This window comes from Syngnathus typhle, linkage group LG21, assembly GCF_033458585.1.
Source record: "Syngnathus typhle isolate RoL2023-S1 ecotype Sweden linkage group LG21, RoL_Styp_1.0, whole genome shotgun sequence".
Taxonomy (NCBI): Eukaryota; Metazoa; Chordata; class Actinopteri; order Syngnathiformes; family Syngnathidae; genus Syngnathus; species Syngnathus typhle.
In genome coordinates, this window is record NC_083758.1 from 7,893,330 (window position 1) to 7,907,271 (window position 13,942).

The 13,942-nt window shown below is 53.5% G+C and overlaps 2 protein-coding genes across 6 annotated transcripts in view; one reads left to right on the top strand and one right to left on the bottom strand.

The window, feature by feature from the left end:
• pah (phenylalanine hydroxylase) lies at window positions 1–5,155 on the bottom strand. The gene is made up of 13 exons (XM_061268655.1): window positions 5,042–5,155; window positions 4,692–4,811; window positions 2,818–3,001; window positions 2,042–2,130; window positions 1,666–1,733; window positions 1,401–1,597; window positions 1,190–1,325; window positions 1,053–1,122; window positions 935–991; window positions 775–870; window positions 410–543; window positions 232–347; window positions 1–159 (listed from the first exon to the last, which is right to left on the bottom strand). Exons 1-13 carry the CDS (start codon window positions 5,099–5,101, stop codon window positions 116–118), a joined length of 1,371 nt encoding a protein of 456 aa, XP_061124639.1. The 5' UTR covers window positions 5,102–5,155; the 3' UTR covers window positions 1–115.
• LOC133145306 (serine/arginine repetitive matrix protein 1) overlaps window positions 4,769–13,942 on the top strand; it is a 24,181-nt gene continuing 15,007 nt past the window's right edge. For all 5 annotated transcript variants that reach the window (XM_061268649.1, XM_061268652.1, XM_061268650.1 and 2 more), the window contains exons 1-5: window positions 4,769–4,814; window positions 5,036–5,118; window positions 8,343–8,363; window positions 11,023–11,091; window positions 12,934–13,102. In XM_061268649.1, the coding sequence (XP_061124633.1) occupies window positions 12,988–13,102 (115 nt within the window). In that variant the 5' untranslated portion in view covers window positions 4,769–4,814; window positions 5,036–5,118; window positions 8,343–8,363; window positions 11,023–11,091; window positions 12,934–12,987. The remainder of the gene's footprint in view (window positions 4,815–5,035; window positions 5,119–8,342; window positions 8,364–11,022; window positions 11,092–12,933; window positions 13,103–13,942) is intronic.

A 13,942-nucleotide genomic window follows, 5' to 3' on the forward strand; every position in this document is an offset into this window, starting at 1 on the left:
TGGTGACACATGATTTACTCAACTAAAATACATTGAATATTCTCGATCCAATCCCGGTAATTGCTTTAATACAAAAAAAAAAAAACAGACGCAGGTTTCATAAGCTTCAGGTTGATCACTCGAGTTTTTTCAAGGCTTCGCACAATTTGCCCATTTCGCCTGAAAGCAAAAAGAGGAAAAGCATGTTAGGAAGCGGCGTTGTGTCAAATAATGATATTGCCGCTCGCTCACTCTTGATGCTGTTGGCCAGGTTGCCCAGCTGCTGGGTGTTGTCCAGGATCTCCACGCTCTGAGTGTACGGGTTATAGCGCACCGAGAAGGGCCGAGGGATGGTGCCGGCAAACTTCCTGCAAAGGCCGCCCGCTCAGCTCAGCGAAATGTACGGCCGCCGATCGGACCGCTGCCATACCTGACTCTGTCTTTGGCATCCTCAAAGCTTTCGGCGACAAAGTAGACCGGCTGGTACTCGGTGATGGGGTATTTCTGGACGCTGGTCTTCTCCGGGTCGAAGGGAAGCAGTGTGGGCTGGTCCGTCAGGCAGTACTGCAAGACGAGGAAGGTTCTCAGACACTCGGCGAGTTCATTCCAGTTGAAAGCAGGAAGTGGAGCATGATTTGGGACTCGTCGGAGTGCACGTCCTCCGCTGATGCAACTTGACCTCCTTTGGCCCACGCTGAGCCACTGAACTACTTTTTCCGCTCGGGTCGGTGACACATAAAAGCCCAACGTACCACTAACACACTGCCTGAGTCCAGACCCCCTCGACGAGCCTACCTGCAGCTCTCCGAAGGACGACAGCAAGCCCGCTCCGAACGCTCTCGTCTCGGAGCCCTGCTTGCACAGGCCGAACTCGACGGTGAACCAGTAGACCTGATGCGCAAAGAAAGACCCGGTGAACACCCGCTTGACGGAGAATGGAATTGCGGAAACCCACCGTGGCGAGTTTCTCAATGTACTCATCCGGGGCACCGAGAGAAGCAAGACCGATCTCCTGTTTGGAAGGATAAAGAAGTTAACGATACTCAGGAAGTCAGTCCCGGCGCTCGGTGTACCTGGGAGAATTGGGCGAAACCCGAATCGGCAAAGAGCGGGACGTGCCCCAGGAGCTCGTGGCAGATGTCTCTGGAACAGAAATGCCTCACTGAGAACATCCCGCGTCATTTGACGGGAATCGGACGCCTTGGCTTACGGTTCGGGTGTGTACGTGGGCTTTGAGCCGTGGCGGATGTACTGCGTGGAATGGAAGACGCGGAAGGCAAGGCCGGCCAGGAAGTCCCGGGAGGAGAGCAAGCCGGCGACCGGCCGAAGTCGGAAACCGGTACAGGCTGCGGACAAGAGTAGATGTCAGATGACGGCGGATGACGCCGGTGCCTCCGAAACAGCGACTCCGGTCCACCCACACTGCAGGAAGCGGGACACGTCCTCGAGCTGCGGGATGTTGTCCTGCCGGTAACCGCAGTATTTCTCCAACAGCGGGAAGACCCGGTTGTGCTCACGGCAGGCGTGGCTCGGGTACAGGGTCTTGAGTTCCTTGAACACGGTGCCCCACGTGGCCTTTTCGTCTTCCGTGTACTCCACCCGAGGAATGGGCTGTCCGCTGAGAAGGCAAAGACGCAAACCTGAAGCACCGAAAAGCGACCAGGCGCAAAGACAACGTTCAATTACTGTCTGTAGTTGAAGGCGATGTCAGCAAACTCCTTCCTGCGGCTCCGGTACACCGGGTCTGTGAAGCCCTGGCGGACAAAAAGGGGAAACGGCGTTAGATCTCACAAACCACGGGCAAGGCCGCGGCCTCGGACAGCACGAGCGCATGCAAATGCCGATTCAGATGAAGCCTTTGAGGAGACGTTTTCCAGCGAATAGATTTCGCTTTAATGACGGTGGCAAAAGGGAGCAATTATCTATAATTACAGGGGCTCCAATCAAAGCGATGACATCAATTTGTGTGTTTCCATGACAATAGGCCGCCTGCCCGCTCGTCTTTCATCGGCCGCGTAGGCGTCAGAAGATGCGCCCGGCGACAAATGAGTCACAACTTTACCGGGTGATCAGCATCCAGCTCCGAGCCGTAACTGAGGATCTGGTTGGCGAAGCGGTCCAAGTCCTGGATGTAGTTGGGGAACCATGGCACTGCGGAGGAGAGTTTGGATCGAGTCCGTACGCAAAGAAAATCACATGCCCGAAACGATTTTTATTTAGGCCAAACTCCCTTCGATTTGTTCTCGTAGCAGCCCCAAGTACGGGAACGTGCGCCCAGCGACTGTCACGTCTTAACAAATGGCCGTCGCTCAACCTTTTGTGCGGCCCGAGAAACGAACGGATAATGATGACGGAGATGAGAGTTTGGGCCGTCTTGACACTCGGCAGAGCCGCCCGCGCGCACAGGCCATCCGCTTGTTCTGCCGGATTTACGACCCCCGCCAATTTCCATCTGCGCCGAAGGCCCCAGGCCTAGCCGGGACAATGAGCCTCTAACAACGGGAGCGCGACTCTCGTCTGGTCCACTTGACCCTGACCGGTAGTCGGCCGCGACCCGTCGCTCTCGGCCCGCCGTGACCTTGGCGTGTTCCCTCCGGCCCGAGTTTAGCCCTGGATGGAAAGCACACAGAGGTCCCTTCTTCCCGCCGGGCCTGTTGGTGGCGAGTCGCAAAACTAATGTCATTCTGGAAACGACTAATAAAGGGGTCAGCGCCGGTCGGGGTGGCCGGCCCACCCGTCTGGATAAATAGAGCGGTTTGTCAGGAGCCGGACCTCCCTAGCCGCAATACCCTGTTCCTCCTCTCGAGTGCGGTCATCCATCCCGAATGTTTCTCTCACCCGTGTCCTTCTGTTTGTTGCGCGACAGCTCGTGCACTTGGCCGCTGATCTGCGTGCGCAGGCCGTCCACGACCTCGTCCAAGGCCTGAGCGCAGTTGGAGTCCACGCTGATGAAGAACTCGTACTGCTCGTTGCTGATGCGCGACGGCCGAGACTCGATGTGCGTCAGGTTGATGCCCTTCTCCTGCCACCAAAATGCCAATGTGAGTCAAAATAGTTGCACTTCCCTAGTTTGACCACAAGGTCGCGCCACTCGTGCTCTTGATAAGGATTTTTTTTTTTTTAAACTCACCTCAAAATCAATATTGCCCACAACGCACACAGTCCGTATCAGGTCGCGGAAATTTCCGAACGTGACCCCATGACGACCCCAAAAAATGGCTCGTGTTGTTCAAACGGGTTAAAAGGAGGCAAAATTATTGCCGTCTTTGTTTGTGATGTAACGCATGGTTGCGTAAACCGGCAGACAAGTCCAAAGTGAGCTGAAACATGCAGCAGCAAGATGGCTTCTCAAAATGAAGGCTTGACTTATTGCTCAAAATAAATTGGATCTTTGCATCTATTCTTACAATGGGCTTGAAAATTCCACTTTTGCGATCGGCATGCGCACACATTGACCTCGTTTGCCCAGACTATAAACGTGAAGTCGTGAAACAAACGTGAGGATGCTCGCGAGCCCCCGGAACGCATCTCGGCACGCCGAGGGAGGGAGGGAGGGGGTGTCGGCGCTATTCTCCTTTGCGATAGGCCGCTTGCGACGGGAGGGCCTTCCATCATTCCCGCATCTGGTTCAGATTGTCTTCAACGCATCTCGTTAAAAGCCGCAACATCCCTCGCAAGCCCCAGAGAAGAACGGCACTTTTGCCAAGACATCGGCGAGGTCAAAGGGCACATGAAATTGTGCTACATGAGCTTCTAGAAAGTCAGAACCACTTGAAAGCCCTAAGATGGCATTTTTGACTCGTGGCTCCTTCGGGCCGAGGACGGCATTCTTGTCACCGCAAAGCTCCTTTGATTATTTTATTTTTTTTCGTGACACCAAAGTCCCCGCTCCGAAATCCCTCAAAGCCAAGTCAGGCTAACACATGACGGTCAGCGTGCGGCGTCACATGAGCGGCACTTTGCGCGCCGGTTGGGGCTCGTTCGGGCCGTTTTATGGAGGAGGCCCGGTTCGGGGGGGGGGCTCAGGGGGAGGATCGGAAGACTGTGAGCTCATAGGTCCAAAGAGAATCAGTCAAGTGCTACACCCCTCCGCAAACCCGTCCCGGCCCCCGCACGCAAAAACACATTTTAACAATTTTAACTCTTCTCACCCCCCCCCAAAAGTGGGAGTTTGTGTGCGTAACCTCGACGACGGTGATTAAATAATACAAGTACTGCCAATCCGTGTTTGATTTGAGCAAAAAGTCACGTACCCAGGCTCGGCTAATCAATAAAATCAAAATAAAAAAGTCGTTAATGAGTAGCCCGAGCGGGTTAGCGTGCCGCCGCTCCGCTTTCAAGTTAAAGACAACTGAGCTCAACTTCGAAAACATCCAACGTGAGCCTCGCTCGTTGTCGAAGCGGACACTCTTTGGGGTCACCTTCAGCCGGGTTGGCGGATCAATGCGGCCGGCCCACGTGCCAGATAAGCCGCGTTTGTTTAGCGGTGGGGCCGCTCGGGAGCAACGTTTTGACCGCAGATGCGTATTTTTTCGTCTTTTTTTTTTTTTATCCCTCTCAGGCAAAACTGGTTGAAGTCTCGCCACCGAGTTTGCCACGAAGTGAAATGAAGGCCAGACACCAATCACGTGGAAGCTGCCGCATTCTGTGAGGTCATCATCAGCATTTTGTTGACTTGTCTTCTCTCATGAGATGGAAAAGCCGGACTTTACCTCAAAGAGTCTGAGCGCTCGGGCCAAGGCGCCCACCTCCTCATTGAGCGAGAAGATGCAGGAGACCACCTCGCTCTTCTTGCTGGTCTCCTCCTCCAGGTACATGGAGCCGCGCCGCCTCTGGTAAGCAAAACAACACCACAAGTCTGCATCAATTGGAGTCTCGAACGCTAAAAACCGATGGAACCCCCCAAACATTTGCCGTGATTAAAAACACGCGTGGGATTGTCTCGTTTCATCATTTGGCTCTCCGGAATATTTCAGCGACTCCACAAAGCTACTCCAATTATTTTCATTCAGCTTTTCAGACATAAAAAAACCCAAACTTTTTTTTCTCTTTTCAGTCTTACCCCTTTCTCGTTGTCGTTGGACTGCGCATCCCCGTTGACTCTCTTGTAAGCCGCGTCCATCGTCTCTTGACGTGCAGGTGAGCTGAGTGTGTTTGTGTGTGCAGCCTTTGCTGGATTTTGTTACGCGGGGGCCGCCGCTTATGACACGGCGGGTCATGTGACTCCACACACACCCACAAAAGCACACACCACCCCTCTGCGTTGGCATGTGACGGGCCGCTGCTTGTGAGAGAGAGCTGCGGCGGGCCCATGTGGTCCGTCTGCTTGCGGTTGTGGCGGCGCTGACCTACAATTTGAACTCGTTTGTTGACCTCCAGAGTCTTGTGGGGATGTCAAAGCGCACACAAAGTCTTCAAGCCGCCGAGCAGTTGCATCATTTTGAGTCTTTTGAGATTTTTTTTTTTACAATTGATTGTTTTGGAATTTTTTTTGTATCTCACCAAATAGTCCAATCCATTATTTTTCTTGTATTTCTTGCCAAACCTATTTCTTTTTAAATGGACAGCAAACTATTTTTGCATCAAAAATAGAATTGATATTTTTCACAAGTGATGAGTCCAGCTCTTCGCTTCGTCCAAAGGTCAATTCTGTCTGCGTCGGGCCCGCCGCAGTCACAAGCTAGTCAGTCGTTGGCGGAGCGCCCGCGGCGGTGGCGCATGTGGTCACAAAAAGTCGCCTTTCAGCCACAAGAGGGCAGCGGAGGACCAGGCGTGAGGCGCTCGCTCGCTTTGTGAGGCGGCCTTTTGGAAAGGCCCCGCCCACCACTTTGTTTGGGCCTCTGCAAAAAGCAAATTTACGTTCCTCAACACAAAAAAGCCTCATCGGGATGCATTGTTGACTCATACCATCCATCCCCAAAACAATCCAATGGCCCAATATTTTTGTCCACAACGTGGGCCTCATCACCTAGATCTGGAATGAGAGCCACAAGTGTCAACAGGACAGATGCACACTTGCTAATCTTGTTAGCGTCCCAAACAACTGCGAGATTCAGATAAGACGAAATGGGAGAAAGAGCGCTGTGACCCGGCCTCCCCGGTGAGGGGGGTCACCGCCCCCTCCGATGGCACACAAAAGGTGTTAAGCGCTGGCAGGCGTGCTGCTCACTTTCACCTGTCACTCAACACTTCCTCCCTCGCTCAGGTGAGCGACGGAGCGCGGCCGGGACCCTTAAGGGGCTCCTGGCTGACACTGAGGCCTCGCAGCGAGGCCCAATGGGGCGTGCGAAGGATTCTTCCGAAAGCTTCAAGCTGTTCCTTGACACTCCCGCTTGACATTTCCGTCAAAGCACGAGCAACATGTTTGCTCAGCTTTTCAAGGACAAAATCGATCCCTGTAACACAAAAGACATCATCGTAACGAGAAGGCGATGACAACACGTTCGCCCCGTGACGGGACGGGCCACTAGAGGGCGACGGTCGCCCGCCGCCCGTTCTTTTTGACTTTTTCTTCCCCGCTAATCCACAGCGGCCCCTGTTGCCGTGGCGACCCGCCACCGAGCAGGTGACGCATTGACGGCGAGCAGATGGTTCCCCGCCGAGGTGAGCGCGGCGGCCGGCCCACAATGCGTCCATATTCATCATAAAGTCGGGCCCGACCGGCTCAAAGTATCAACACTCCACTTGATATTTACTCACCGCGCGCTTTGTGCCAGGCCGCATTCAAAAGTAGTTTTTGTGCGGCTGTAAAGAGCGTGACAGGTTATTTAAAGGGGCCACCGATGAATAGAAAGTGTTGCGTTCGGGGGCCTACTGTACATTGCGGCGTTGAGGCGGGCAGATAAAGTCAAGATGGACAATCGGGCCTCTCTTGCAGGTGTTTTTGGCCTCTCGCTGGAGAAAAGGAGACGCCACTTTGGCCCCTCCTCCCCGGGATAGTCTCTTTCTTCTGACTAACTCCCGAATAATCCGCCAACAATGCGGGCAGGCGCTGTGCAGTGGTTCACTTTTTTCGGGTGGGGTGCTGGTAGTATGGAGATCAGCTAACGTGCCTCGGGACATTTCGGAGCGGGCCCCGCAGAGAGACGGTTTATGAAGTTTGCTGAAAAGCGGAATATTGCAATTTTTTGTTTCTGTACGACTAAAATAAAAAGTGACACTCCCTATCATAAAAGGTTTTAAAAAAAAAAAAAAAAAAGTAGAGCGCCCAAATATAGAAATAATACCGTAGGAAAAAAAAAAAAAAAAAGGGCTATACTTTAGATTTGGAGGTGCAAATCATTTTCCCTGCACACCTGGAACACACAACAGAGGGGGGAGGGGGGGGGTCTTGATTGGTGGTGTGGTCTTTGTGGAAGGAGGGGCCAGGCTGCATTCACGGCCCACTGTGATAAAGACGCACAGTGAGGCGCCATTCAAAAGCCCCGCGGCCATAATGGAGTCACTAATAGGTGGCCATTCAGCAGGGAAAGTGTTTTCTGGAAGTTTGTCGGGGGGGAAGGGGAGGGTGACAATCACTTTGTCTGCAGTGTATATGAAATTTATGCAGCCACCCCCCCAGCTTTGTCTCTCTTTTTTGCTGTCTTCTTTTAAAGTGCTGAATAGGCGACATGCATAGTTTGGAGTCGTCCTTTCATCCTTCCTCGAAAATACATTGAATAGTCTCTTTTGGAGTGAGTTGAGTACATCCCCCCCCCCTGATTGCCCCCCTCCCCTCCAGCCACATTCATTCCATCCATCCCCAAAACAATCAACTATGTCTTTTGCTTCCTGGAGATAGAATGGCCCAATACTTTTGTCCATCACTAAAATGCTGTAATATCACTTATTTGTTTTTTTATAATTGGCAAAAGAAAACAATTTTTTTTTTTTTTGCAGCTGATCACAAAAAAAAAAATAGCTGTCAGGGCTTGATCACGCCCCTCCCGTCCGGGCGCCCCCTTCCGGGGTCCCGTGGCAGCAGCCGGGGGGTCCAGACCTCTTGGACGAGCTGACTAATCTTAAAAAGCTGGAACCATATTGAGCCAGGCCCAAATAAATGGCGGCGGCGTGTCAAAGGCTTGAGCTGACAGATTGATGAGATGAGGAAATAAGGGAGCATGGCGGGGGGCGGCAGGGCGGGGAGCCGGCACAGGTCAGCGCCTGGCAAAGGGCGCCGCCCGGTGCGCGGCGGCCCCAAAGCCCTCGTAATGCGAGCGGCGGGTTGTTTTTGTGTGCGTGATGTGTGATGATGGGTTTATTTCACTCTGGCTTTGTCTTTAGGGAAGAGAAACGCCAGCGTTGCTCTTTGACTCGTCGTCGTGCAAACAAAACCCGCACAGCGGTCAACCTTGATTATAATCGCTTCTGTTTTTATTTTGCAGGTGATTCAAGGAAAAGAGAAGGTGAGTTTGCCTTTTGTAGGGGGGAGCTTTAAAAAATAGTTTCATATTTTTGAATTTTTTTTTGTCGCTGCACACAAATGCACTAAAAATCATTTTTAGAACATATCTTTTTTTTTTTTATTTCAATTTTATTTATTTATTTTATTGCAAGTACTAGATTTTCAGTTTCTATTCAAATTTTATTTCATTCAAGAAATATACAAACTCCACTCAACTCTCCACTTTTTCTTTTTTTTAATTTCAATTTTATTTATTTATTTTATTGCAAGTACTAGATTTTCAGTTTCTATTCAAATTTTATTTCATTCAAGAAATATACAAACTCCACTCAACTCTCAACACTTTTTTTTTTTGCTCAAAAGGATTTCCAGCATATCTTGTTTGATGACATTTTGACAAAAAAAGGCCACATTTTTGGGGGGGGGTCCCTTAGCAACGGTCATTGTGGCTCCTGCGTTACCCACAATCCACTGCAGCGCCCCCACCGAGCACTTTTTCCCCCCGGCACTCTCGCTTCTTTAAGTCGGGAAGTTAAATCAAACTTTTTTTTTTTTCTTCGCTGTTTGCAAATGTGAGGCGGAGGTGGGAGAGAGCTGCTGCGGCGGCGGGGGTGTTTGTTGTGGTCGTCGTGGCAACGGGGCCCTCAGTGCTCCGCGGGCGCAGTTAATACGACACCGGCGTGCCGTCTAACTGGATTTTGCACGTCAGAAAATGAAGCAGCTCCGCTTTGAGACGCACTCTACATAATAAGCTTTGCGTGCACGCGGGCGCACACGCGGCCAGCGGCCGATTTGCGTGCTTGATAGGCTGCCTTGTTTGCACACAGCTCGCCACTATCTGACCTTAATGTAATTAAGCGCCGGCCGGGGACATTTGTCGGGAGGACACAAGGCGACCCCTGCTTTGTCTCGTCGCCTTTGGCACGGGAAAAGCCTCGTTATATCGCCGTCGGTAGACAAGCTCGGCCTTGTCCTCGAGCGGGACGATGTGCAAATGAGCATTTGCGGCGAAATGCGGCAAATGGAAGCGGTGCGGTCCAAGCGTGCTAATAATTAACAGGTGTGAGCTATTTGAGGAGGCTTCACCTCCCGCCGACAAACACAAGAGTTTGCAGATCCAAACGGGACGACATGTCTTTGTGGGCTGCCGGAAAGGCCGACTTGAGGCGTCCTCGACGGCTTTTGCTCAGGCGGCCCGTCGTCGGCCGGCCGCCCGAGGCGCTCGGGGTGAGTCCGACAACCTTTTCGAGCCACTTGGGTTTGGATTCGATTTGCTTGGCCAGAATCCAAAGAGCAGCATGACAAAAGGAGCAACTTTTGCAAGCCCATGCCGGCCGGCTGGGCCCATCGCTCAGATTGGAGCCGGCCCGCCCGCCCGCCCGCCCTCTGTGCACCTCTGTGACACTAATGAATGTTAAGTAGGTTATCTACTGGCGCGCCACCGGCCCGACTCTTTGTCAGCTCGGCTTTTGTGGCCCCCCTCGGAGACCCCCGCCTCCCCGAAAATCACGCCGATCGTCGGCGTATTGATCCGGAGGATTGTGAAGCCTAAAAGGAGCTCTGTTGCACCAGCAGGGGGCATCAGTGACTCCCGGAGCTCATTTCAGGGTCACGGAGTCCTTGCAGCCGTCCTGACCCGGACCCCGACCGGCGCGCGGAGCGACACCCGGCGCCTGAATGGTATTTGCCGAGGATTGCTCGGATGCTCACGTCGGCGCTTGATTGCGGCTGACCTCACTCATGCTGAGCCGCTCGCCCTCCCTTCTTTTGTGCGCCGGAGGTCCTGCTCATGGTGTGCCTTTTTTTGGATTTTGTTTTTTTGTCCTGAGGTCAGCCACTGTGTTGTTGTCTTCACGCTGCAGGAGGCAATGTGTTCTTTCCGCTATGCATACCTTGGCCATGTGGGGGCAGTACACTGCATGCATGGAGATGGTCAAAACGTAAAGACGTCGAGGCCGTCATTTGCGCCAAAGCTGCCGTGTGAAGTCCCCGGGGGACCGAAGCGTCCACTGCTGGCTTGGTCTTCCAGCGCCTGCTAATCAAACCCTGATGAAATGCCTATTAATAGGCACCCAGTGGCAGGCTGCGCAGTAATCAGGCGAATTAATAAAACATCCCCAAGTGGGAGAGGCCAGCTCCCCGAGGAGGCCGAGCAGATGGAGTCCAAAAAGCATCCGATGAGCTCCAAATGGGTAATTCGATCAGGCCGTGGAGCGCCACGCGAGTCACGTGGACAGGAAGTACCTGGAGGTGGACAGCGACTGCAAAATGCCATCTGCCGTCCGGGGCAAAGATCTCAACGCTGCCCCCTGTCTTCCACCCACCTGCGGTGTCACCCCACAAAAGAACCCCGAAGCGGAGCGAGCCGTGCCGAGGGCTTCGCCGCAGTCAGCCCGTGATGGATGACTGGACACCGGGGCTCCTCATGGCCGACCCCCGGCCGGGCCGGGCCGCTGTCCCTCCCGCTGAGGGAGCAGATGGAGCCCAAACGCGTCTGCCGCGTGGGACGACTCCATCAAGTGGTGGCGCTAATCAAGACAGAGGGCTTATTAATGAACTCCATCAATGTGTGTGTGTGTGTTGTCTATCACTGTACCGGTTTTGTGCTGCAACTCTTAATCAAAACCATCAACATTGTGTCTGTTTTGTGTTTGTTGCAGGGGCCCGTCTTTGTGTCTTTTGTCAGCAAGGCCGTCTTGTGGGAAAGGCCCGTCGTCTCCTGCCGGACTGTGAGTCCTCGCATTTATGATGACCGACATTTGCAAGTTGCCAGAGAAATGAAAGCCGCAAGATGCTAGCGTATCAAGCTAGCTCTCCCACTTGTCGCTCTTTTGTTGGGCGCGAGCGCTATTTAGGGTTGCCGTGGCGACCGCAGACTTCCTGTCTCGTTGTCCCGGCTAAACAAACAAGTAAATGGCCCGCGCCGGCCTCATTAGCATACGCGAGCGTGTTTGCCGCTCGTGCCTGCCGCCGCTGTGCAATAAAGAAAAAAAAAGCGACTTTGTCGCCCGGGGCCACGCGGCAGAATGCACAGGTGCCCAAACAAGCCCACAAGTTGCGGGCAGGAAACTCAAAGCGCAAGCGACCTCGCCGTGATTTGCAGCGTCACTGGGCAATTCCATTTCAGAGCCAAATCCAAATCCAGCTCATTTGAAGTCAAATATCCCCAAAATCAGACAAAAACTGTTTCCATTTTGTCATTTATACAAATGTAGCACAAGGACTGAGACAAATAGAACCTGATGGACTCACTCCTGCCTCAAAGAGACTCTTAATCTGTGTGGTGTTTTTGTGCCGGGGCACCGGCGGGGGGGCTCCCCCCGCAAAGCCAGCTCATTGTCTCAAGGCGGAAAGTTTCTAAGCTGCATGCGAGCCCGGCTTCTGACACCGGCCCATAATCACATTTGCGTCCTAGCCGCCACAATGCGGCCCAGTGTCGGGCCTCGCCGTTCGCCCGACCGCCCCTCGCCTTCGTCCAGCGCCGCGGGCCCCCCCCCGAACCCCGCGGCAAAGCTAATTACGCCCCGCAGAAACACAAATCTCCCTGATGCAAAAAGTCACTTTTGGGGGCTTTAACCTTGTTAGGCCCCAAATCTGCTTTCTTGCCAAGACGCACGCGTGCGTGTGGACACAGACACGCTTGTGTCCTCGCCGGCTAATGAAGCGCGTCTGCATCGGCTCATGGAAGGTGGCCCGGCCCGGCCAGGCCCGGCCCGGCGTCCATCTGCAGGCCACGCGGCCCGGACGCGCTTCCTGCGTGGGCTCGGACGGCGCGCCGGCGCTGCTGCAAGATGGCCTCTAATGAGGTTAGGCGGGGCCGGCCGGCGCGTGGGTTGCCGGGCGCCGGGAGGTCGCCGCTTTTCCCGGGTCTGGTGGATCAAGGCCATTGGATCTGGTTCCCACAAAAAAAAAGTCATTTCGATTTGAAATCACTTGAATAAAAAAGTTGACATTTGTCACCCAGTTGGACGGCGTTCGCGGAAGCAGCATAAAAGCAGCTTCAGGTTGGCGTGCGACATGCCCACACCTGCCCCCCTCCCTCACTTTTGAGAGCCTCGAGTGACAGGTAATAAAGGGGGGGGGGCGTCCTCCGCTTGTGCCTTACTCGTGTACATCACAAGAATGCAAATCTTTAAAGCTGCACATCTGAGAGCTTATGATTTCCAAGCTGATCCTCCCTGTGTGAGGTTCAGACAGTGCCCCCCCCCGGCCCCCAACCCTTCTCCATCCATCCCTCCCTCCCTCCCTCCATCACTCTGCTGGAAAGGGTGAGAGCCTCGCCTAAATCCAAGACAAACACATTTCTTCTTATTTGCTCTGGAAAGGTCACTGTGGCTGTTTGTTCACCTTTTAGGGGCCATCTTGTTTACTGCGGCACTCAACAAAACGCTGTAGTGGGTGTGGTGGCCACAAGAGGGCGACAGAGTTGCCTAGATTTAGTTGAACTCCTTCAACGTGCATTGGAAGCATGTGAAATTTGCTCATATTTCATATATTTGTGGCTAAAAAGTTCAATTAGGACTATCATTTTTTATTTCCCATTTCACAAATATTTTTGTATTCCTCCGCAGGCCCGCGCGAGTCCCCAGCGTCCCTCCGCACTTTGCCCTCGCTTCTTGTCTCACATGAAGTCCGACTGCCAAGGCCTCCGACCCCCATGTTTCCTGAGCTCCAAGCCGTCAGCTCAGCCTCCGTCTGCAAGCATACGGCCGGCCGCTCGCCCCTACCGACCGCCGCCAGGTGAGGCCGAATTCGAATGCTACACGACGTCTCTTTAAAATGCATTTGCTTCAGTGCAAACAGCGCCGCCCTGTTGGCGGACAATATAGCCACACGCCGGGGGTAGTTTGGCGGCTCCTTTTGATGTGAAGTAATGTCGTCGAGCCCTCACCTCGAAAGGGGAGCGCGACGGGGGCCGCATATCTCGGCACGAGCGGCCCAAAAAGTCATTCTTCCGCCATATGGCGGCGGGCTGGCTCACAATTGCCCGCCGGCGTGCCTCGTACGCCCCGACACATGTCATTTCCCCGCGCGCGCTCAGCCCCAACAGATGGGAATGGCGTCGCATTGTAAGGGGAGCAGTGCAGCAATGTGTTCTCTTTATCCCCTGCGCTGACTCCTCATGGTGGAGGAAACAACAGGAGATTGTCCAGCCAGCCACCCCCGGCCCCTCCCTCCCACCTCACACACACACACACCCCTCTAATCAGCGGTCCGCCAAGAAAGAGAAAGAGCGCTGAAAAGAATTGGGCGGTGTGCAAAAGGGGAAAGGAGAGAAAGGCCAAAGGGAAAGGGGGCGGAGCCATAAGGACTTGCGCTGCGGCCTTGAAAAAGAAAGAAGGTTTCAACTGGTGTCCCTCACTCGTAAAATGATGGAAGGAATGATAAACAGTTCACAATAGAAAACAAATTCAGGCTTGAGCTGGAAAGAAGCCCACAAGAACTTGGTTTGGAAACCTCAGGTCAAATTGTGGAGCTTCAGAGAATTAGGAACGGTTCAAACTAGCACTCGCTATTACGGCAAATGTTTTGGTTCCGATCCGAATCCCGCGCCGCTCGTACTCCTGCTGGCTATTGTCA